This window comes from Budorcas taxicolor, chromosome 10, assembly GCF_023091745.1.
Source record: "Budorcas taxicolor isolate Tak-1 chromosome 10, Takin1.1, whole genome shotgun sequence".
NCBI classification, from domain to species: Eukaryota; Metazoa; Chordata; class Mammalia; order Artiodactyla; family Bovidae; genus Budorcas; species Budorcas taxicolor.
Window position 1 is genome coordinate 24701076 of NC_068919.1, and position 24305 is coordinate 24725380.

Below are 24305 nucleotides of genomic sequence, written 5' to 3' on the forward strand. Positions count from 1 at the left end.
CCTAAGACACAACCTGGACAACAGGTGCTGGAGGCAAGGCCCAGAGGCCTGTGGAAGTCCAGGACTGTGAAGGGGCAGGGGTTGATGAAAAAGATTTAGTAGCCTGGCCTTTGTTTTTTTTTAAACAGCAAGAATCTGATCTATTGGGCACCGGCCCACACCGCCTCAAGCCCAGGCTACGCTGTCTACCCCCACCTGACAAGTTTGAGCCTTCGGGGTCAGCCCTCATAGGTTTCCAGGAGTGCCCTGACGCTAAAGGGCCTAAGGCTACAAGGTCAGCATGATCACCACTGGAGTGCAGCTGGTGACGGAGATGGTGAGGGGTCCACAGAATGGTCTTTGGTTCTTGGCCCTGCACTCAGGAGGCAGGGAGGCTCCCTTGTACATGTGGCCCCGGGGCCCCCAGGAGTGGGACGAGAGAGTAGGAGACCCCCTGTTCTCTGAGGGTCAGGAGTAAGCAGCACCTTCTCAGAAACATGCCAGAGCTTTCTTCATCACCTTTCCACGGGAGCAGGGCCTGTGAACCAGAGAAGACATCAAAGGAAGCCTAAGAACCAGGGGATTTCTGGCACAGAGGCTGGAACTTAGTGTTCTGATGACACCAGGGAGGAGGAGAGCAGAAGGTAAATGGCTCTTTCCTCCTCCTCATCCAGCCCCTGCAGCCCAGGGGCTCCTCAAACCCAGGGGACATGCCCTCCTCCCACACCAGTCTTTATCCACCAACCTTTCTAGCCTCTTCTCTCACCTGTTGGCTGTCCTTGGCCTCAGGCAGGAGGACTCCGCCTCTGTCCTGCTGCCTTCCAGCTCCCGTCCCTCCTCAGCTGCGGTCAGGGAAGTGCTGCGGAGCCTGTCACTTCTGGACCCTCCGCATTTTTACCAGAAGGACTAACCGGGCCAGGGTAATCAGGAAGAGCCTCTTACCCAAGGACCAGTTGGACCTCTTATTTCGTAAGTGTCACAGCTCCCAGATGGATGGGGTGAAGCTGAGATTCTAAGGTAGACCCAGGGTCAGGGGGAATGGTTAGAGTTGGCCGACCAGCGGGGTGACCTTGGGCAAATGTCTCCTCTGTCTGATGCATGAGGACTTGGGCTGGATGATCTCTGAGGGACAGTTGGGCCTTGAGGGCATAGGGGAGGGCACACTGGGGAGGCTGGGGGCACAATGGAGGCTCTGGGCAGGGACAGCCAGCCACCCAGGCCCACCTCTGTCTCCAACCACCTTAACTCTGTCAGCAGGAAGAATGGCACCACTTGTGGCCCAGCTCCTCTTCCTCCAGGTTGTTCTAGGGACAGCTTTGGTTGAAAACATCAAGACTCAGCTTGCCATCAAGAACTTCCGTACCTTACACGTTGACTATCCCAAGGTTACCTACGCCAAAGGTTTCCAAGGTTACTGCAATGGTCTGATGTCCTATGTTCGGGGCAGGCAAGAAAGCTGGTATTGCCCAAAGACCCATTATGTCTTACATGCCCCTTGGACAACCATCTGGAAGTTCTGCAAGTACAGTGAGAGCTTCTGTGAGAATTACAATGAATACTGCACGCTCACCCAGGACTCTGTCCCACTCACAATTTGCTCCCTGTACTACAGACAGCCGCCCACCAGCTGCCGCTACAACAGCACCCTGACCAACCAAAGGCTCTATCTGCTCTGCTCTGAAAAGTATGATGGTGAACCCATAGATATCATTGGCCTCTACTAGGAAGGGAGGCCTTTGGTCTGAAACCACCCCCGCAACTCCCCGCCCACGGCCGCTGCTACACACTAGCCTGTCCCCACTCCCAAAGCTCAGATTGCTGGTACAAGGCTTCCTCTCCGGCTTCACAGGCAGGCAGAGTCCCCTCCCAAGAGACCAGGGAGGCAGGAAGTATGTCCAGACTTTTGGTCACCGTGCAAAGTTGTGCTGTCTTCTCGGCCTTTTCTGTCTTGCTTCCCTCCCCTCACCACCCCACCACCATTCTCGCTCTCCCACAGACCATTTTACCCACCCAAGAAGCTGACTGTGTCCAGTTGGCAGTGACTGTCCATCTACTGGGCCAGATCCTGAATCCTGGCCGGAGTCCCAGAGCCTCAGCTCACACCATGGCACCGGTTCTGAGTCTCAAATCCTCTCCCTGCCACCTCTCCCTTCTCGGTCTTCCCCATCTCCCTTACGATTCCCTCCACTCGTTCACCTGTACAGGGGCCATCTCTAGCTGCAGGACCCTCCCTGAGAGTCTTGGACTCATATTAGCTTCATTTCTCCAAGACATCCCCCTCAGCTCTCAGTCTCTCCCCCACGACTCCAACCTCTTTAGTCCGCCTGTATTCTTTCTCTGACCTCTTTTCCTTCCATCCTTCTTGCCTTGGAGCACTGGAGTTTTAAATTATCTTCTCTGACCTGTTCTCCCAGAGATTTCTGCATCCTTTTCCTTCCCGAAGCTCCTTCTGATATCCCCCCAAATCCAGGATCTGCCTCTGACAAGGCAGGGATGAAGTGGGCTCAGCTGTGGTCACAGAAGGTTTTAAAACCATATTTGAATTATGTAAGATACAACCATTGGATGAAACTGGGAGAAGGGTACATGGGATCTCTGTACTTTTTCTTACATCTGCCTGTGAGTCTAATCATTGCCAAATAAAAAGATAAAAAGCACATCTGAATTAGTTCTGATTTCATTACTTTTTCTGCAATGCATCAGAACTCCTACTCTCAGAGTCCTGGAGGTCACCCATCTCTGGCCATCTTCCTGGGCCACCCTTTGGCGGTAGGGTCAGTAGGATCTTGTGTTCCATGTCTACCATGATGGAGGTGGGTGGGGTAAAGCTCAGCTCTGGACTGGGTTGAAAATGAAGTCTCCTTACCCTTGTTGTGTTGTGTGCTCAGTTGTATCTGACTCTTGCGACCCCATGGACTGTAGCCCACCAGGCTCCTCTGTCTATGGAATTTTCCAGGCAAGTATATTGGAGTGGGTTGTCATTTCCTACTCCAGGGGATCTTCCTGACCCAGGGATAGAACTCATGTCTCCTGCATATCTGCATTGCAGGCACATTCTCGAGTCACCGGGGAAACCCTTAGCTCTAGAATAAGCTCATAACAGGAGCTAGGCTGAGTAGATCCTTGATCCTTGGCCACCAGATCCCTGGTGTCTATTTCTTCCCCAACAAAACATGGACTGCAACAGACGAGGAAGGTGGAGGGACAGGGAACGGTCTCATTGTTAGTATTCGGGCCGTAGTATGTCAAATCGGGAATTGCTACTCCCCTTTGGGATGCTGGGGGGGATGGATACTGGTAATGTGTGAGCACAGCTAGCAAATACTTTTGCCTCCACAGCTAGTTTATCTCTTATCTCCAAATATATTCCTCAGCCATGGTCTTAGAAGCAGCTGTTGAAGGGGATGCTACCCAGTGATGAGGAGGCCAAGTAGAATGAAGGACGTGCTTCTGGGAAGTCCTACCCTTGGGTTCCTCGGCTCTTCTGTTTCTGCACCAAGGGTCCCTCATCCTTCCGCGGGTGGAAGACAGAGCTCGTGAACTGCTTGCTGCACACACAGATGTTTATTGTCCCCCCACCCCAAGCTCCCTGGTGTTCAAGATGCAGGGTCAAGGGCCAACAGGCGAAGATGAGGCTACTCCCTAGTTGCTGCCCTTCTTATCATACGTGCCAGCACCCTTGTAGCCACTCACGTAGCCTGAGTTGTCAGTCACGTCTTCCCGGCCCGCGATGCCTTTCCCCTTGCCGCTCTCGTCAAAGCGCTCCTTGTGGGTGCCAGTGTACTTGCTGGCGTCCGTCAGCCGGCTCACCCCGCCCGCTGTTGTCGCTTTCTGTGGGCCAGAGGGTGAGGGGCCTGAGCCTGCTCCCTTCCTTCCCCTCCACTGTCACAGCCCTTCTCTAGCAACGGCCTTCGAGTAGTTTTATTAGTTGTCCGAGCTCATGTTCAACCCCTGGCATGGTGCTGCTGCCTGCTTCGGGCTCAGGTGCAGATGAGAGGAGGAACTGTGATAAGAGCCATCCACTCGTGAGAAAGGAATCCGGGGCATGGGAACGAGTAGGGAGGTGTGGGTGTGGACTTTTCTGCTTCCAGAGAAGCTATTTTGACTAGGCTGCAGCAAGAGGACTTCAACCCCATACCTAAAACACAAGTTCTGTCCTGCTGTGCTGTGCTTAGTTGCTCAGTCTTGTCCAGCTCTTTGTGACCCCACGGACTGTAGCCCTCTAGGCTGCTCTGTCCATGGGGATTCTCCAGGCAAGAATACTGGAGTGGGTTGCCATGCCCTCCTCTATGGGATCTTTCCAACCCAGGGATCGAACCCAGGTCTCCAGCACTGCAAGCAGATTCTTTACCGTCTGAGCCATCAGGGAAGCCCCTCTGTCCTGCTGGGAAGGCCCTATTTGAAACCCACAGTAGAAAGAGATTTTAGTAGAGAGGGGATAAATAGGGAACAGAAAGGTGGGTGCAAGGCAAGAAGTCGGATATTAGACCTTACATAACCAACTCGATGGACATGAGTCTGAGTGAACTCCAGGAGTTGGTGATGGACAGGGAGGCCTGGCGTGCTGGGATTCATGGGGTCGCAAAGAGTCGGACTGAGCGACTGAATTGAACTGAAGAGTGCAAAGAGGGTAGGGAGCAGGTACCACGTGCTCTGTGCTCAATGTCCCCCCAAAGCCACCTGGCCCTGGTGGCCTGGCCCACATCCTGGATACTTGGGAATGAGTCTAAGTTTCACTATTAAAATAGGTGTGAAAAGAAAAATAAGTAAATAAATAAAATCACTGTGGCCCTTGGCTAAGTCACTTCTCACAGTTTCCTCACTTCTGAAATGACTCAATGATCTCTAAATTAGTCTGTTTCAGTACCAACAGTGCCCGTCTCCCTGCTGCTATTGAAAAGGGTTGGGGACATCGGTGCAGAGGAGGGGAGATGAGAGCAGGGACTCAGGAAGCAGCGTCAGGGTTAGGAATGAAGTCTGTCACTCACAGTAACACCAGTGGTAGCTGGGTCCTTGCCCTCCATGAGCTTATAAATGTTCTCCAGGGCTTCATCCGGGCTTTTCCCCTTGAATCGCTTCTGGCCCAGTTCCTTCATTGCTTCCTGGAACTGTTGGAATGTGATGGTTCGGGCATTCTTGGCCCTGGTCAGTAAGACAGAAATCCAGGAACTGGGGAACATGAAGTCATCACTTTCCAAGGTCCAGCCCTCCTCTTACTCAGACAGGGCCTCTACACACTGAGTGTCTTGAGGTCAGGGACTAGCAGAGCCAGGCACCCAGTAGGTGCTCAGGAGACCCGCTACCAATGCTCTACTGCAGAAGCCCTGCCACATCCCATGACCTTGCTTGTTCTACTCATCACTCCCACTCCTGTCCTTGGTCCCTTACTTGACTTTGCTGAAAACGATGTCCACGTCAGTGGAGGTGACCGTCTTGCCATCCATGATGCCACAGTCTTTGCACAGCTTGGAGAAGTTCTTGTTGTTCATTTCAGTGCCACTGCTTGAGGATTCTCCAAAGACAGCAAACCGCTGGAACGTTCTTTCTGCTTCTGATGCCATGGTCAACTGGAGGTGGGGGAGGACAGTAAGGGGGGAGGCTTGGGGGTGAGGGAGGAGGGGAGGGGAGGACTGAAGAGTAAGAATGACGAAGGTTACAGTAAAATCAGCGTCAGCAACAGGAGCAAACACACCCGTCCGACCTACTGTTCTCAGTACGAGGGATGCTAGTGTGGATCCTACACACTGAATAATCGCCACTGCCAACCACTTCACCACCACTTCTGTGTACCTGAGAGTGCCCGGATGGTGTCTGACCCTAACCAGCCTCTGTAGGTAAGTGTGTGCAGATCTGTGGGAGCCGGCTGGCTGAGGAGCCGGGGATTGGGGGGGTGGGGGGGGTGGGGGGGGCAGTGGGGAGGGGAGACAGGGGAGGACAGGGAAGTTTCTGTGACCTCAGCGGTGTTTATGTGACATCATTTTCAGCCCCTGTTAAAGCTCTAATCTTGGGGGAGGGGTCTTAGGTCCCTACCTCGCATGCTGCATTGAACATGTTACCAACCTCCTGATCTCTGCAAGTGACCAAGCTTCCCTCACTGGCTCAGCCCTGCTTGAACCAGTCCTCTGGTCCTAGTTAAACTGTCTTATGCTCTGTCCCTCAACAAAAGTTGAGGAAAGCTCAGGGAAGGAGTTAAGGGAAAGAGGTTGACATCAGTCCAGCACTGTCCTTTCTTCGTCTCCTGGCCGGGTTAATGACACACATGGAGAATCCCACTGGCTTTGGCAAACCAGGCTCAATAGGAACTTGAAATGGCTTCCAGTTTGGGCCCCACACGGAAAGAGCATGGGCCTTGGAGGGTCACACAGCTGGCTGGGTTAGGGTGAGGGTGAGCCTCAGACTCTCAAAATCTTCCAGATAATTTTCATTTTCTATGCAGGTCAGGGATATTTTTTTTTTTTTCCCATGCCACATGTCTTCTGGAATCTTAGTTCACTGACTAGGGACTGAACCTGGGCCTTCAGCAGTGAAGGCTCTGAGTAACTACTGGACCACTAGGGAATGCCCTCCCCTCTCTTTTTAAAGTAATGCTGTAATTTTATTCAGTTTTCACTACATGTGTTGTGTCTTCTTTCAGAAGGGGTTTCTCTCTGGCCTTTTCTCTGGCTGGACACCATTTAGAGGAATGAACTTCATGGCTCCTAAAATAGTTGGTGACTTCCCTCCCCATCCCATCTAATCAGTCACCAATTTCTGTAATTTCCCTTGTCTTATAAATCCACTCCTTCCTTTCCATTCCTATTACTCCCACTCTTTATTCAAGTCCCTGTCATCTCATATCTAGTTGATTATTCTGGCTTCTAAATGACCTCTTTCCTAAGTCAAATGCCTTAGCCTCAACCACTCCACAACCCATCTCTTCTTAACCCTCCGCTCCCAATCATATTATTTTCACAAAACAATTACTTATCCATTGCTCCTGATCAAGAACACTTTGGATCTTCAAAATTTTTTGAAGAGTCCACCCTTTTCACCTGTCATTCAATTCATTACCTTCACACTTGGCTCCAATTCACCTTACCAGATGTCACGTTTCATCAGTATTTGTGGCCAGAATGACCTAATCACTCTATGCTGCAGAGGCTACCTGAAGCCTGGTAGAGACAGAATAACTTTGGAGAGGATTGAATCCAGGGATTTAAGTCCTAGATAAATCATTTGCTACTGAGTGGCCTTGAGCAAGAGACTAAACACCTCTGAGCTTTAATTTCTTCACCTGTACAGTGAGGACAATAATATTTATCTTATAGTATTGGGGGGGGGGGTACTATGTGAGAATTACCTTCCACACAGTAGCTACTATGGAGTTCATCAAAGTAACTTGTGTATTTCTGTCCCTAAACTTTCCCTTATGGTCTCTCTGCCTTGATAGAATGCCCTCCTTCTCATGCAAGTACTGTACTGTACTTCTCATAGGATGCTTTACCCTAAGAACAAAACCCTTTCCTTCTCTGAATTATACTAAGATAATGGTTCTTAGCCTGTGGGCTGCAGCCTCTTTGGGCAAGGGTTTCTGAGTTATTGAGGGCCTGTGGAACCTATATATATATATACATACACAGAAAACTGGTCATTGAGTAAATAATAAACTTTGCACATGTAGGTGCATACATGCCTAGATGTTACAATTATCAGAAGACTGAACAAACTTACCTGAAAGTACTTGCTGAATTCACAGTTGGTCTCCATCAGGGGATTCTAAAATCATCATTTGGGAATAGAAGTCTCTGATCTCCCACTTGAAAAGGATGGGAAACTCTTACTATAGGACTTATTGTGTAAATAATTAATCTTATATTACATCATTCTGAACGTTTTCTATCTCTGTATCTTCTCTCAACTACTGGATTCTAAGCTCTAGAGAGGTATGCCTAGACTCACACTTCTTTGAATTCCATCTATACAGTGGCTTGTGCAGAGCAGGTCCTTCTTGTTGCCAACTGGAAGGTATAGTTTGAAGCTACTTCTTGGCCCAAGAGAAGGAAGTTAGGGAAAATGTTCTTGTTGGGCCACTGACACTGGACCAGGCTGAGACCTGCCCTGATAAGGAGGGACCCCATCTTAGAGCAGAAGCAGCCTCTTACTGCCTGTGGCAGGTTGAGACCCCTAGCCTAGGAAGCAAACAGATCCCAGTGGAAATTTCCCGACTCCTGCCTGCCCTACGCCCCTGCATAGGCCCCTTATCAGGTTCCCCCTGAGTCATCCTGACCCAGAGACGAATTTAGATGCTGGAACCTCCAGGTCCTTCCCTCCCCCACTCCAAGTAAGACCTACTTTAGATACATCAGAAGAGGCAGCAGGCAGAATTTCTCACTGTAGGCTCTCTTCTCCCCCAGTTCCAGCTGGGCTGGGAGAGCTCTCTTCTGTCCTATGCATTTTTATCTATGGTCCCAATTCCAGCAGGCATTTCCTTGTCCAGGAGAGTGTTAAACTGGCATCCAGAAGGGAGAGGGGACTAGGCAAGGAGCCAGGGGTGCCCAGCTTCTGTGTCAGTTTCTGGGTAAATGGTTATGAAGGGAGTGGGGAAGGGAATGGAAGAAAACTTGGGTGCCCCAAATTGGGGGGCCTAGAGGGAATCCTTTAGGTTTGGGGTTGTTAAAAGCTGGATTTGATTAGTCGGGATCTACTCTGGGTCACCTCCTCCCTCTTGGCCCCTCCTTTCCAATAGACCCTGCCAAGTGGGGATGAAAGGGGCATTGATGTTCCTTGGATGGGAGGGGGTGGTGAGGGTGATTGTGGGGGGTGGTTCCCAGGCAGGAGGGGGAAGGCAATTTAGGGGTCTTGGGGGGGCAGTCTGAGCTGGTGTTGCAGTTGGCAGCTCCAGTTCCATTGGCCATTGTTCCCAACTGGCCTGGTGCCCAGCCCCCGAAATGGCAACTCAGGAACCCGGCTGGAGGATAGGGTGGGGACCTCTGGGGGAAGGGAACCTGGAAAGGGCACAGGTGGGGAGAAATCCAGTCTGTGTCCTTTTGTGTAAGACAACTTTGAATCCCTTTAGCCTCATAACTATCCCATTCTGAGTGACTTTTCCCCGAGGGGCACGGGGAGGTGGGGCATGTAGGTGAGGAGAGAGCAGGGTGAGTGAGGGATCCAGGCCGTCACACCCACCCAGGCCCTGAGAGACGCAGCAGCCCCTGAGAAACCATTGCCTGGGCTGGGCCAAGCGGGCCTCCTTCTCTGGGCCAGAATAGAAGGGGTTAGCACTGAAGCCACAGGGTCTCTTGGGTCCCAGCCCGGGACACTGCGTCCTCCCTAACCCCCCACCCCACTTCCACAGAGTTAACTCCACCCCTGTGCCTGTTTACCCAAGAGTCAGCACCCCTGGGGGTCCTGGCCCCTCCTCCGCCCCTCCTTGGGGCCTTGACCCGGGAGTCTCCGTTGGCCATCCTCTCCCCCCCTCCCCCGCGATCTCCCTCTATTTATAGCGGCCCCCCGCATCCCCCCTCCCTCCCCGCCTTGTTTTCCAACTTCTCAGGGAGCAACCCGGAGAGCAGTCGCCGGGACACTGCAGACAGAGGAGGTACCAGGACCCTGGGCGCCCCGAAATTGTAACTCCCGCGCCCTCGACGCCCCCACCCCCTAGTCGGTGCAGGCACACTCCCCCTGTCCGCGGTCGAGACCCTCGCCTCCTCAGCAGCGGTCCTTCTTTAGCCTAGCCCTGTTTCCGGGCGGGTGGAGTCAAAACCGTGGGGCGCCAGCAGCCTGGATCCGTCTCCCTTTTATCCGTTCCCACCTTGGAGTCGGGGCGCAGGAAGAGCCTGAGTGCTACAGGCAGGGCCAGATCACGGGTGGGGGCGGCGCTGAGAGCGGGCGCGGGGGTCCCCCACGGGACTAAGGGACCCCCCACGCCCGCAGCCGCCCGGTTGCTGGGGGCGGGGGGCGGTGGTGAATGTTGTGGGTAGCGCGGGCCGGAGCCTGGAAGCACCCAGCAGTTGGCTTTCTTCAGAGTTCCCCTCGGGCCCCCAGCGCTGCCCCTCCCGGAGCTGTGGGAGGCTCCGGGCGGGGTGAAGGGGGGCGTGTTTACCAGGGGTCTGGGGCGGATCTGCGGGGAGCTGGCGGCCCGTGGGCGGGCCGGGGCGGGCCGGGGGCGGGTCTGCGGGGAGCCCAAGCCGGGGCGGGCCGGGGAGTCAAAGGCAAGTGAAGGTGGAAGCGGCCGCGGCGGCAGCAGGTAGGGGGAAGGGCGGGAGTGGGGCCGCGGGGCCAGGCTGGCACCAGGGTGTACCGGGAGGCGCTTGGATCCCAACCCGTCGGAGTGCACGGCTCGTGGGCAGGAGCCGGCCCGCAGGGCCGCGAGGCCGCGGCGCACAGAGGCGGAGGCTCCGCGGGCTGCAGGGCGTGTTTGGGGCGTGCACGAAGTTGAGTCCGGGGTCCAGGGCTCTCCGCGCCAGCCGTGCGAATTGTCAGCCTCCACGCGGATAGCAGCGAGGGGACTCGGAGGGACAGGTTCCGGAGGCTGGGCCCAGTCAGTCCCATCTGTCCTCCCCATCCCTTCCCAGCTGGCTCTCTGCCCTTGTGGGTCGTCGCGGCACGCTGGGGAGAGAATGTGGAAACGCCCCCCACACACTCCTTCTCCACTTTCGGGACCCACACCGAGACTGGGTGGAGGAGAGAAGCGAAAGCACGAGGCTTAAAAAAAATTTTTTTTTAATGGTGGAAGAAACGGTCGTGCTCTGCCACCCCATCTCACTCGAGAGCTGTCAAAAATCTTGGGGATCCCTTAGTCCCCACTTTAATTTGCAAATAAATTGAGCGCAAAAGTAGTGACAGACGGAGCCAAGGTCACAGTGGGAGCAGCAGAGCCTGGGGTAGAATCCAGAGGTTCTGACACAAGACACGCTCTTTCCTCCACATCAGCACTTCCTTCTCTCCTCTCCCCGCCCCGCCCCCGGCCCCCGGCCCCCCGCCCCCCTTCCCCAAGCCTGGACTGATACCTGCTGTGTTGCCCGGCAGACCCCTCCAGCCTGTATTGATTCTAGCTGAAGCCTGGAGAAGACTTGTTCACTGGACTCGTGGGTACAGATTGGGAGGGTTAGTGACCTGGCAGGGATTGGTGACCCAGATAGTCCCGGTCTTGGCTTAGGTTTTCTGTCTCTAAAAGACCCAGGATCTGTCTCCCATGTCATTCACCTCATTGCCTTGTTTTCTCAGACCCCAGAGCCAGGAGGAGTGAGAACCCTGACCCCTAACCCTACTTCATCCAGCCAATAGGAGCCAAGTAAGTGACCCCACCTCCAGGCTGCTGGCCCTTGACTCTGCTGGTCTGCACAGGTGCTCTGCTCCTCACCGGCCCCAAAGGTTGAATACATGTTACTTTATTGGAAGTCAGGAGTCTTAGGAGGAAGGGAGGCATTGGGTCTGTTGGACACAGATGGCCCTTGTCCTTCTTTTCTGGTTTCCCCCTCCCCCTCTTGGTCATGTTACTCAGGTCATTTTTAGCCCCTTTCTCTTTGCGCTGCTGACCTTGGCGCTTTAGTCGAAGGTCACAGTCAGTGGTGAACTCTCGATACCCATCCCTTGGTATCTTTAGAGCACCCAGTCACTGAGCCACGAGTTTCACCCCCTACCTAACTAGGAGTGTGGGGTGGCCCCTAAATATAGCCTGGGAAACCCGAGCTGCCCTGCTGCCCCACCCTGATATTTCCATCCAGGATAGGGGAGGGGGTACCGAGGTGAGGTGTCGGTGTTGAGGGGTGTTGGGATGGCCGGGCTGAAAGGAAGTGGTGTCCTGAGTCCTCTTCCCCAAGCCCTCTTTCCCAGCTGCCTGGCCCTGCAGCCGGGCGTGCCGGACCGCCTCTCTCTGGGTCCTGGAGTAGTCTTCAGCTCCTGGGGCCCTCCGCACCCAGCACTGTCCAGTGTTGAGAGAGGAAGCCAGGGGTTGGGCGAGGCGTGCAGTGTGGGGGCAGCCTCCTCAGTCTCTGTGTTTCCTCACCCTGCCAGGTCACCATGGCAGAGCTGCGGGAAGTGCAGATCACGGAGGAGAAGCCGCTGTTGCCAGGGCAGACACCCGAGGTGGCCAAGGTTATCAGAGACCCCTGACTCCCAGGCCGGAATCCCAGACCTCCAAGCATAGCCCTCACTTCTTCCCTTCCCAGACTCATGATCTCATTATCACTCACACCTCCCTAAGCTCTCCACATCTCCCCATGTTATCTCTCCCCAAACACTACGACTGAGAGTCCAGGCTTCTTTCCTGTCACTATGCTAACCTTCATCCTCTCCATGTCTCTTTTTCGTCAATCTCTTTCTGTCATTGGTCTCCGTTGGCCCCTTTACCTGTCTTCCTTTCATCTGTGTCTGTCTCTCTGTGTGACTCTGCTGTGTGTTTCTGTGTGTATCTGTCTGTGTGTATCTCTCCAGGAGGCTGAGCTAGCTGCCCGAATCCTCCTGGACCAGGGACAGGTAACAGCTTGGGGCAGCCCAGGTGGGAGGAGGGGCTCTTCTCGCCCCAGGAAGGAGGGGCCCTGCCTGGTTTTCTTCTCTCTGCTTCTTCTCCTTCTAGTCCAGTCCTTTCCTGTCCCCATCTCCCTGCTTTCCTCCCGTCTCCTTCTTTTCTCAGAGTTCCCTGATGCTCTTCGATCTTTCATTATTCTTTCCCACCCCCTAAATCATCTTCCAGTGTCGTTTGTACCTAAATTCTTGCTGATCCTGCTTCTACTTTTTGGCTCCAGTTTCCTCTCTTTGCCCCACCCCTTCAACCCCCCGACTGTTATGGAGGTTCCTCTCGTGCCTCTTTTCCTCTCAGCCTAACTCCTGCCTGATGGTGACCTGTTTCCCTGCAGACTCACTCTGTGGAGACACCTTATGGCTCTGTCACTTTTACTGTCTATGGCACCCCCAAACCCAAACGGCCAGCGATACTCACCTACCATGATGTGGGACTCAACTGTAAGGACCTTCACTTCCTCTCCCATTTCTTTCTGGGAAGAGGCTGGAGGGGCAGGGGGAGGGGAAGGGCCAGTATGGGAAGGGAGCCATGTGGCATGTCAGAGGGGTAGTTCTCTCCTAGTCTGAATGTGGCATGAAAGAAAGAGGGTGGATTCTGACCTGGGGACATTTTCCCCGTCTGACTCTACTGTTGGGGTGATGGGGATTCTCTTTAGATAAATCCTGCTTCCAGCCGCTGTTTCAATTTGCGGATATGCAGGAAATCATTCAGAACTTCGTGCGGGTTCATGTGGATGCCCCTGGCATGGAAGAGGGGGCTCCCGTGTTCCCTTTGGGGTGAGAATTAGCTCCTTCCCTCCTCATCAGGCTGTGAGGCACATGGCAGGTATGGAGTAGATTGGATCAGGGAGGAGGAAGGGGAGGGCAAATGGTGACCCTGGGAGAGAATGAGTAGCACACGGAGGCGGGGGCCATGGGGGCAGGTTGGTGTTTTCCTTAACCTTCTTTTCCTCCCCAGGTATCAGTACCCATCTCTGGACCAGCTTGCAGACATGATCCCTTGCATCCTGCAGTACTTAAAGTGAGAGGCCTGGGGACCCCTCCGAGCCAGAGTTCTCTTTCCAGCACAAGGTGGCCCTTAGAACTCCTGAGCGAGTTCTGTCCGGACTAGATATTGTCTATTCCAGTTGAGAGGAAGCGGGTGGCTTTGGAAAGCTGACTTGAGTCAGCAGAGTAGCTCTAAGGGAGGAGGAGAAGAGAAGGGAGCTGTGTGCCTGGCCCTGCCTCAGGCTGAGGAGGGTCTTCTCTGATCTGGAAGCTAGAGGAGAAGAGGAGGGGGCGACATAGTCCCTGAGGAACCAGACAAGCCTGTCTTTCCCTCCCCCTCCCTGTGCCTCCTCCAGAGGCAGAGGGGGTGAGAGAAGGAAAAGAAAGCCAGGTGTGGCCTCTTCGGGGCATACTTAGTGCTGATGACACCTGGGCTCTGTCCTTGACTTGGCTTTTCCTGGGCATCAGGGCCCTGGGCAGCTGTGGTTCACCTCTTGGGCTCTTTCTCCTGATACTTCCTGTTGTTCACCAAACTTGTATCTTTTTTTAATATCTTGCTTTAAGTTCCCCCCTTCCCAGTTCCTCTAGAGGAACCAGGAACTAAAACAGAACTAGTTGAACTAGCTCCTGAAAGTTGAGAATGGACAAAGAGCTACACAGGAAACAGTGTCTAGTTGGTTGGCCTGTGGGTGTTTCTTTTCAAGACACTCACTCTCTTGGAGAGAGCTGGGAAAAGACTAGTGTCCATTTTTTAGATCCTTAGCACCTTCTTTTTCAGCATCCCCCCAAAGGAAGGTCCCTTTCTGTCCTTTGTGCCCATGGCCTTAGGAAGGAGGAGTTTGGAGAGTCAAAGTTTTGGAAACCCGGACCCATTAGACCTACATTTACCTTTCACAGTTTCTCCACAATAATTGGAATTGGTGTTGGAGCTGGGGCCTACGTCCTGTCGCGATACGCTGTAAGAAATTAAAAAAATAAACCAGATAAGCAAAAGGCGGGTCCAAGGCCTAGGCAGTGTTTACTAGTGTGTGCTTGGGGGGAGGCTGTGAGTACGAGGGTGGGAAGCAGGCCCCATGGAGCCTGGAGTGGGCAGAGCTCAGTGGGGAGGGGATAAGTCATGCCTGCCTCTGACTTCCCTCTGCTGCCCCTTAGCTTACCCACCCTGATACCGTCGAGGGTCTTGTCCTCATCAACATTGATCCCAATGCCAAAGGCTGGATGGATTGGGCAGCCCACAAGGTTTGGAGGGGCCTGTGCACTGAGATCTTGGGGGGCTTCCCCTTGTGTGGGTCCATTTAGGCTCTAACAACATAACTGGCTGGCCTGTGAGCTTCAGGGATGGGGGAAGGAGCAGGAAAGAAACTTGGGTCTCTACTCCTCATAATGTCCTGAGCTATCTCACCTGCCCTGTCCTCATAGCTAACAGGCCTCACCTCTTCCATTTCGGAGATGATCCTAGGACATCTTTTCAGCCAGGTAAATGGTTGTGGAAGATGGAAGTAGGGGGAATCAGCAGGGACTGGAATGTGTGGGGTGATTTCCTTACTTGGGACTGATTTGGGGAGGAAAGAACGTTTGCCTCTTTGCATCTCGTAACTGTTTTTGAGTTCTCTTCCCAGCCCTATTTCTTCTCCCTCTATTTTCCTTCAGGAAGAGCTGTCCGGAAATTCCGAGTTGATACAAAAGTATAGAAATATCATTGCACATGCTCCCAACCTGGATAACATTGAACTGTACTGGAACAGCTACAACAAGTGAGTGGGCATGGAAGAGAACTGTAGAAGCGGGAATGGGGGTCATGGGAGGCGCAGAGGGCCAAGGGGAGGGGAAGCAGGCTGTGCGAGGTGGGCGGATTGTTGGGCAGTAGAGGGCAGCTGCAGGACAGATGGGGGTTGTGGAGGGGAGAATTCTGAGAAGCCGGTCCCCTCTCTCGTTACTTTCTTAGACTTTTGGATTCCCTGAAGTAAGATGATCTCCGGTCCTCGTGCCCTTCGTCCCCTGCAGTGCCCTCTGACCAGGGACCTTGGGCACAAGTGACCATAGGGCTCATGCTTGAGGCCTGTCTGCCACCTTCTCCTTCGGTTCTCACTTGTAATCACCAATATTCAACTCTAATTTAGGGGAGGAAGATTGCTTCCTTATGGGGAAGCTGGCTTACACATGTGTGGGTACCACTGCTTGCCTAAAGTTTCTACTCTTCTTTTAAACCCTCTTTAGTCGCCGAGACCTGAACTTTGTGCGTGGAGGCGATACCACCCTCAAGTAAGACTGTAAGGGATAAAGCTTTCCCGCCCTCCCTGGATCTTCCCCTACTAGATGCTTACATCCTTTAGAAGGAGAGTCTTTTGCCAGGGAATTTTCTTGTCACCTCCTCCCCTATCCTGTTTAGTAAACCACCACCCTCTAGGTCTTACCCCTTTGAACTCTGTTGGTGGGGTCAGCGGGGTTCAGAAGGTTGTTTTCTCTTTGGAGCCAATTGCTCTTCTGGGAGGAGGCGGAGGAGGGAGTGCCAGGGGCTCACCACCTGCTCCCCAACACTGTGCCTCTAGGTGCCCTGTGATGCTGGTGGTAGGAGACCAAGCACCCCACGAAGATGCAGTGGTCAGTAGGGAGTCTTGGGGTGGGTGAAGGAGGGTGGCAGTCAGAGGGCTAGCTTGCCAAGAAGCAAGCTCTGTCTGGGGACGGGGAGAGTAACTTTGGGGCATAAGAGGTTGATTCCTTACAAGAAGGAAATGGGCAGAGGCTTGATAAGAAAGGAACTTGGAGGACTCTTCTGGTGCTCCAGTGGTTAAAACTGCATGCTCCCAATGCGGGGGACATGGGTTTGATCCCTGGTCGTGGAACTAAGATTCCATATGTTGTGGGTATGGGCGAAATAAAATTAAAAAAAAAAAAAGAAAGAATTGGATCTGGGCCCCTGGGTCCTTTGGTTGGGAGGGGCCACTGGGAGTGTGACTTCATTCATTCAACCTCCTCCCTACTCCAGGTGGAATGTAACTCAAAACTGGACCCCACCCAGACTTCTTTCCTCAAGGTCAGTAACCCTATTCCACATTCAGCCTGACTCTTGGCCCCTGGTCCAGAGCCATAGATCTTCTCCAGATTCAGCTGCTAGGCTGGCTTCCAGGGTCCTACATGGGAGCAAGTGGGTGGGCGGAGTAAAAGAAACAGAAAACACCCCATCGGCCTGGAGTGGGAAGCCTAGGGAAGAGGGCCCTCTTGTACCTCTCGGCATGGCTCATTGGTTTATACGTTTATCACTTTTTCTGGATGACTCTCTCCTGAACAGATGGCTGACTCTGGGGGGCAGCCCCAGCTGACTCAGGTGAGCGCCCCTGCCATTCGTGGGGTGGGATATTAGTGGCCCTGAGCTATACCCTTCGCTACACACCCCATCTCCAACCTGCCATGGCTATGGGCTCCAGCTCAGTTTCTAACCTCACTTTGCTGTCTCCCTTTCCTCATTTTACTTTCACAGCCAGGCAAGCTGACCGAGGCCTTCAAGTACTTCCTGCAGGGCATGGGCTATAGTGAGTATGGGGGTCAGAGGCTGTCATGAAGACAAGAGGTTGTGGCATAGGAGGAGGGAGGGCCACGGCGGGCAGGAACCACTTCAGGCTAATTCTTGGATTTACCACTGTCTGTCAAATCAAGCTCCCCGACCCCTGGCCCCATTTGTAACTCCCGTCTCCACCAAGCACCCCACTCTGAGTTGCCTGCTTCTCTCGCCGCCTCCGCTCTGACTGCTGGCTTTCCCTTCCGTCTCCGCAGTGGCCTCATCCTGCATGACTCGCCTGTCCCGGTCTCGCACGGCCTCCCTGACCAGCGCAGCATCCATTGATGGCAACCGGTCCCGCTCTCGCACCCTGTCCCAGAGCAGCGAGTCTGGGACTCTCTCTTCAGGGCCCCCGGGGCACACTATGGAGGTCTCCTGTTGAGTGACCCTTGTTGCCCGGGTGTGGGACCCAGCCCTCACCTCCCCCAGTACTAACCTGGGAGGCGCACAGGGCACTGGGCCCAAGTGAGCACAGGAAGCTGGGCAGATCATGTGGGGAGATGACCTTGATCTTTGATTGCTACCCTAACCTTGACCTCTAACCTGTGATTTCCCTCAGCTCCTGGGAGAGATGTCCTAATATCTCTTAGGGACCCAGACCCCTAAATGATCCCTCTCCTTCATCTTGGTGTTAAGGCGGAGAAGGCATGCATCCCTGCTCCCTAATCTGGGTGTCTGTAGCTAAGGGACAAGAGGTTGTAGAAGCTGTCTGTGGTGACTCCCCCAGACTCTCCCACCTTATCCCAGATTGCAAGGGTAAGGGGCTCTGGGCTGGGGCTCCTCTCACCAAAGCTGACATGGTGTCGCATTAATCCTTCACCTCTGAAGGGTGTGGGCCTAAATGAATGTGTGACAGGGGAGAACTGCTGGTGGGTTAGTGGTCCTCAGGACATGCCAGAAACGTTCAGTGTGGAAATGAAAGTTGGAATGGGAGGTGGTGGGCGGTGAACAAGTGTGACGGAAGGGCTGGAGCTGGGCAGTAAGTAGGAAGGGGACTGGGGCCACTGGCTGCTCTAACTTTGGTAGCTATCTAGACAGCGTGTGTCTAGAGGGGGGTTGGGGGGAGCCAAGCTGGGCATGGCTGCTTGGGGCTTGGCATGGGGGTGGGAAGGGCTGCCTTGGGGCTCTGACCACAGTGTGTTATATGTGGGGGGTACCCTCCTGTCTCCCACAACTTCTGCTGTAACAATAAACTATAGAGGAATCTGAGCTCCATTATTCTTCTGGGTCTGAATATGCCTGCCTCGTGCCCCTTTTCTGCCTTTCCCTGCTCAGCCCTTACATTTCTCTTCTCAAGGTGACAGAACCACAGGAGAGGGCTTGTATAGCAAAAGTGTTAGTCACGCAGTTGTGTCCAACTCTTTGTGGACCCCATGGACTGTGTGTAGCCCTCCGGGCTGCTCTGTCTATGAAATTCTCCAGGCAAGGATACTGGAGTGGGTTGCCATGCGCTCTTCCAGGGGATCTTCCTGACACAGGGATTGAACCCCAGACTCCTGTATTGTAGGCAGATTCTTTACTGTGTAAGCCACCAGGGAAGCCCCTGTATAGCATAGACACACTATAAAATGTGACCCCATGGTCACTGGTCCCTACTCCAATAGCATGGTATTGCCCTTGATATTGATAGGATATCCCAGTTGGGGGCCAGAGGAGGGACTCACATCTTAAGAGACTTCCTTATCAGTGGACTGGCCTACTGAGAAATGCCATAGGGTTTTAGAGACATCACCAAAATCATGATTTAAAGAAGGAAGCATAGAAAACTGACACAAGTGTCCAAGGACATCTTTTGACTCATTTTCTGGCAGGATCCTCCCTAGGGTTCTGTAGATTTCATTTTTGATTGATCAATACAGTCAGACCAGGCCTCATGCAGTTGCTAGCGAGGTTGATCCCAATCTGAAGACTCCTTCAGAACAGTTACAGCAAAAGAGAGGACTTCCTCTCAGGAATTTCTCCTCTTCTGTGAATCAGGGAGTTAATTAGACTATGTGCGTGGTTCTCTGAGAAGCTTTTCAAGTAAGAACAATGATCAAGAGGACTTCCGATAGTCTGTGGCTGTTGCAGGCTGATTCTTATGTTCTTGGGTTACAAGAAGTAAAAATGAGAAGGCACCGTATAGCGTTACTGGCAAGAGGACTGTAGATGGATTGTTACAAGGTCATTTGTTAGATTACTTCATATAGTAGAAATACCATAGGCAATTGCACTTTCCTCAGTGGAACTGAGCTACGGACTAATGTAGCTTGAGATCTGGTGCTGACACATTGGCATCAGAGTGGAATGTGGAATGTATGCTTGAATCTTGAGCATTTCCTCACTGTCTCACACAGGGTGAAATCTATCTTCAATGCAGTAGGCCAGGATCAGAAGGGGGAAGTATTAGGTGACTAGCAGAGATACAGACCCTGGAGAAGGGAATGGTAACCCACTCCAGTATTCTTGCCTGGAGAATCCCACGGACAGAGAAACCTGGCAGGCTGCAGTCCATTGGGTTGCAAAGAGTCGGACGTGATGGAAGTGACTTAGCACACGTGCACGCACACAGAAATGCAGAAGTTACAGCGCTGGCCATGGATGGTGAGGGTGTTGACTAACCACACACAGGGTAGACAGCAAGCAGGGCTTAAATGCCATGCTAAAGAAACAAAACAGCATGATTGAAACATTGGACCAACCAGCTCCTAGATAAACATGCAGATAAGGCAGAGAACTTACAGCCTTGATCAGCAATACCTGCCGTTGTTCATTATGGAAGGGAAGGCCAGTCTTCTCAGGACATTAACCTACAAAGATAACACTGTTATCAGGGTATTCTTCAGAAGAGGGAGTAAATTACATTTGTGTATACATATCAGAGAGTGTGTATCTGCCATGGAGGTGGGTGTGAATGGGTGGTGACTGTATCTCTCTCTGCTACAGATGTGTCTGCATCTTTAGGAAACCCAAGATTTAAGTAGAGGGAGAGATGCTGTCTGCTGGGAGCAAGGGAGAGGGGGTTTGCTGTCCTTGACTGACCTCTCTGCTTTGTTGGTCCTGTACACGCCAGGCTAGCCCATGGGGATGCAGTGCCCCCCTGTGGTTGGCATGGTTCTTCCCAACTTTCCTCAGCTCCCAGTTCCCTTCCAAAGTCTCCCATCAGTTCAGTTCAGCTCAGTTCAGTTCAGTTGCTCAGTCGTGTCCGACTCTTTGCGACCCCATGAATTGCAGCACGCCAGGCCTCCCTGTCCATCACCAACTCCCAGAGTTCACTCAGACTCACGTCCATCGAGGCAGTGATGCCATCCAGCCATCTCATCCTCAGTCCTCCCCTTCTCCTCCTGCCCCCAATCCCTCCCAGCATCAGAGTCTTTTCCAATGAGTCAACTCTTCGCATGAGGTGGCCAAAGTACTGTAGTTTCAGCTTTAGCATCATTCCTTCCAAAGAAATCCCAGGGCTGATCTCCTTCAGAATGGACTGGTTGGATCTCCTTACAGTCCAAGGGACTCTCAAGAGTCTTCTCCAACACCACAGTTCAAAAGCATCAATTCTTCGGCGCTCAGCCTTCTTCACAGTCCAACTCTCACATCCATACATGACGACTGGAAAAACCATAGCCTTGAGTAGACAGACCTTAGTTGGCAAAGTAACGTCTCTGCTTTCTAATATGCTGTCTAGGTTGGTCATAACTTTTCTTCCAAGGAGTAAGCATCTCCCATAGTTCTTTGTGATTCTAGTGGTAGCTCTGGAGGGAAGGCCTGATACCATGGTCAGCAGTGGTCTGTGGCTCTTCCCATTCTCAAGATCAGAGCTTAGAGGAGAGATGAGGGGACTTGATAGATGTCAAACCACAAACTACCGCTCTTTTGTCTTGGCTTCAGGCTTAGGACTCTTGTTTCTCTCTTCCTCTTGTTCTCAAGGAATGTTTCCCTGACTTTAGGGACCGAAGCCCAAGACAGCTAAGCAAGGGTGCCATGGGAAGGAGATTAAAACTAGAACACAGTGATGAGAGCCCTTAAAAATTCCAGAACTACTAAAGACATATGAAAGGGTGATTCTCTGAAGAAACACACAAAGCAGTGAAACTGCAGCGGGAGGATAGCCATTAAGCTTTAGAGAGCAGTCCTCTAACAGGGAACAGCCAGAGTGGGAGACACCACCTTTCTACAGAGATTTTAGGACTAAAGTGGAAAGTGTGAGTCAATTCTGACCACAGGCCAGGGGTGTGGTCAGGGTAAACAGTGCCCAGAGCAATGTAAGTCACAACATAACCTTCTTTTCTCACCAACATTAGAATTTTCCTCCAACTGGATAAATATACAGCAAAAATAGAATGCTTCTTTCCTGTTTTTTCACTTTCAATGAATCTAAAGAAAGTAACTCAGGGACTTTCCTGGTGGTACAGTGGATAAAAGTCTGCCTGCCAATGCAGGGAAACATGGGTTCAATCCCTGGTCTGGGAAGATCCTACTTGCTGTGAAGCAACTAAGCTCGTATGCCACAAGTACTGAGTCCGTAGAGCCCAGGAGCTGAAACCGCTGAAGCCCACGTGCCACAGCTCTTGCAGTCAGTGAGTTTAGGGCCTGAGAGCCACAACTACTAAGCCTCTGTGCTGCAGCTGCTGAAGCCCACGAGTCTAGAGCCTGTGCTCCGCAACAAGAGAAGCCACTGCAATGAGAACCCCGCGCACGGCAACTAGAGGGTCGCCCCTGCACTCTCTGCCAGAGAGTCAGAGAAAGCCCTCACACAGCAGTGAAGACCCTGCACAGTCAAACAAGTAAATCTGTCTGTTAGCTGCTCAGTCGTGTCCGGCTCTTCGCAACCCCATAGACTGCAGCCCTCCAGGCTCCTGTGTCCATGGGATTTCCTAGGCAAGGATACTGGAGTGGGTTGCCAGTTCCTTTTCCAGGGGATCTTCCCGACCCCGGGGTTGAACCTGGGTCTCCTGCACTGCAGGCAGACTCTTCACCATCTGAGCCACCAGGGAAGGCCAAATAAAGAAATAAAGTCACCACCTCCACTCCCAGTCTGTGGAGATTATTAAAGACGCCAGTTGTCAATTATTTCCTTTTTTTTCAGTTTTTGTTGTTACTTTTTTAATATAATTTTATTTATTTAAACATTAATTATTTAAATAAAGTTATATAAAAAAAGTAACCCACAACCAAAACTGAAATAAAAAAGGACATAATTGGCAACTGTTTTTAAGCATCTGCACAGACTGGGGGTGGGGGTGGGTGTCACCTTTGCTTACTTCACCTTTGCTGGTAACTATGGGCTTCTTCCTCAGGTTGGGGGCTGGGGTGGGGGGGAAATGTGAGGGTATTTGGCTGATTGGCACACTCATGTTACCAACACACCCCAATTAGCTGTTTCTTACTTTATCACCCAGAGCCAGGAGCAAGGGACTGTTTCCTTTGGCAAGACATTGGAAAGCTGTCCTTCAGGGGAGGGGTGAAATGGCATGAATTGTCTCATGAGAATTAGTTCAGAGCACTTTGGTTTTTGTTCCTGGGTGTATCTTGTTCACATGTGTTGTTCTCTGACTGGCCTCCCACCTGGCTCTGAGGTATTCACTGAATAATGTTCAGTATGCTGTTCCCCATCTCCATTTTTTCATACAACAGCAATATCTAAACCCAACCCTTAGCTCATAAGCAAAGGAAAGGTGGGGAGCTCCCAAGGATTACTTCAAAGAATTATTTACTTTTTTAATTTGTAATTAATTTATTTCTTGGCCACTCCATGAGACTTGTGGAATCTGTTCCCTGAGCAGGGATTGAACCTGGGCTTTGGCAGTGAAAGTAACCACTAGATCACCAGGGAACTCTCCCAAAGAATCATTTATTGGTACAAAAATGGAAAGCTGGCTCAAAGTTGGAAGGAAGTTGGAGGTTTTATTCTTTTGTTTCAGATTTTTTTTTCCTGTTTAAATATGTAAAAAATAGATGGCGTGGAGAAGATGGTTGAGGAAGAGACACAGAAAGAAAACTTGAGAAGATTTGAAAACTATTCGTATAAATCCTCTTGTGATTATTCCAACTAGTTTCTCCTCTTATTCACTCTTCCAACCTGTATATCTTCCCTCTGATTTTTATATTTCAACTCTCATGACTCTAATTTTCTTCAGTTACAAACTATCTTTCAAGGCTGTGTGAATCAGGGTTCACTCCTGAATCTGGCTTCTAGTCACCAGGCCCCAGTTAACTCAGCTCTCCCTCCTGTCCTATGGTTCTTATTCCATTCTTTCTCATTTCTAGCTCATTCAGAAATCACACTCATCTTCTGCTCCCTTAGAGCCTTTTCTGGCTCCTTGCTGGGGATTCAGAACTTTTGAAAATGATCAAGATTGTTCCTTTTCTTCATCACAGTGTTCTCTCCATGTGGCATTCCCTAGCTCTATTCCAGCTCTTGATACAATATGGTTCAAACTAAAGATGGTTCCTGGTTGGTAAGAATCTTGAGAAAGGAAAAGGAAATGGACTTTGGAAGGATGGCTGAAAGTGGAGGAGGAGAAAGGAAATCTAAAGGCCCGTGGGTTGGGAGGAAGCAAAAAAATGCATGACCCACTCACGCTTGAAATCTCCAGCCTCTGCTCATTGTTGTCAAATGCTGATAGCATCAGTGACCCAGAAACGTATGGAGAGCCTTAGAGTCTAATGTACTCCTCCTCAAGCCTCGTTTCTGTAGTCATACAAATCCTCAGGACCAGAAATAGCTAACTTCCATATAATCGTGTCCCTTCCAAAGTCCTGGCAAGATCACTGGAGTCGAAGGCAGCAGAGAATCGATGTTGGGTGGAATGTCTTCTGTTTGCCCTTCCAGAGTTCTTTAGGACCTGTGCCTCACAAGGCTGACCTATGTGCAATCACCCATAGACATTTTCGTCCTTGGTTTCTGTTTGGGTATGGCCAGCAGGAGACACTGGCTGCAGGCCACAGAGGAGAAGGAGAGTGAGGATATTCCTCTGACTTCCTCCTGGTCCCTGCAGTTTGGCTGTATCCCTGTACCAAGGCCACAGCTCTTATTGGACAGCCCTCTAGTTTCTGGTTGCTACTCCCTCTGTTCAGCCCAGGTAACAGCATTGTTATTACTCAGCCCCAAGCAATTGCACCATCCCTTGTTGCTCTGTCTAAACCCTGCCCACACCTTTCTATATACTCCCTTTGTTAAGCTTGCCTCACTTATCCAATGTGCTCTCTGCTTTCTTATGAAACCCTGACGTGGAAGATGGGGAGGGAAAGGTAAGGTAGGAGAAGAAAAGCTACATCTTGAGTTTTTCTTAGAATCACAAAAACA

The 24305-nt window shown here is 51.8% G+C and overlaps 3 protein-coding genes across 8 annotated transcripts; 2 read left to right on the top strand and 1 right to left on the bottom strand.

Annotated features, from left to right (window-relative positions):
- Positions 1 to 1241: 1241 nt before the first annotated feature.
- On the top strand, positions 1242 to 1703 carry RNASE13 (ribonuclease A family member 13 (inactive)). The gene has a single exon (XM_052647274.1). The coding sequence runs from the start codon at positions 1242 to 1244 to the stop codon at positions 1701 to 1703; it is 462 nt and encodes a 153-aa protein (XP_052503234.1).
- Positions 1704 to 3540: 1837 nt separating this feature from the next.
- Positions 3541 to 8397, bottom strand: TPPP2 (tubulin polymerization promoting protein family member 2). 5 transcript variants are annotated; one of them, XM_052647011.1, is made up of 5 exons: positions 8311 to 8397; positions 7690 to 7774; positions 5368 to 5609; positions 4968 to 5121; positions 3541 to 3810 (listed from the first exon to the last, which is right to left on the bottom strand). In XM_052647011.1, exons 2-5 carry the CDS (start codon positions 7723 to 7725, stop codon positions 3622 to 3624), a joined length of 621 nt encoding a protein of 206 aa, XP_052502971.1. In that variant the 5' UTR covers positions 7726 to 7774; positions 8311 to 8397; the 3' UTR covers positions 3541 to 3621. The 5 variants fall into 5 exon arrangements, with proteins under 5 accessions (XP_052502971.1, XP_052502974.1, XP_052502972.1 ...); XM_052647014.1 differs by lacking the exon at positions 8311 to 8397 and adding an exon at positions 7918 to 8083 and having other exon boundaries at positions 5368 to 5546; XM_052647012.1 differs by lacking the exon at positions 8311 to 8397 and adding an exon at positions 7918 to 8083.
- A 1092-nt stretch (positions 8398 to 9489) lies between these two features.
- On the top strand, positions 9490 to 18226 carry NDRG2 (NDRG family member 2). Of its 2 annotated transcripts, XM_052647196.1 has the most exons (17): positions 9490 to 9556; positions 11185 to 11251; positions 11974 to 12054; positions 12394 to 12435; positions 12816 to 12921; positions 13137 to 13257; positions 13439 to 13501; positions 14365 to 14425; positions 14620 to 14706; positions 14887 to 14943; positions 15118 to 15221; positions 15685 to 15729; positions 16017 to 16068; positions 16454 to 16501; positions 16757 to 16792; positions 16946 to 16997; positions 17239 to 18226. In XM_052647196.1, exons 3-17 carry the CDS (start codon positions 11980 to 11982, stop codon positions 17403 to 17405), a joined length of 1116 nt encoding a protein of 371 aa, XP_052503156.1. In that variant the 5' UTR covers positions 9490 to 9556; positions 11185 to 11251; positions 11974 to 11979; the 3' UTR covers positions 17406 to 18226. The 2 variants fall into 2 exon arrangements, with proteins under 2 accessions (XP_052503156.1, XP_052503157.1); XM_052647197.1 differs by lacking the exon at positions 12394 to 12435.
- Positions 18227 to 24305: the final 6079 nt, after the last annotated feature.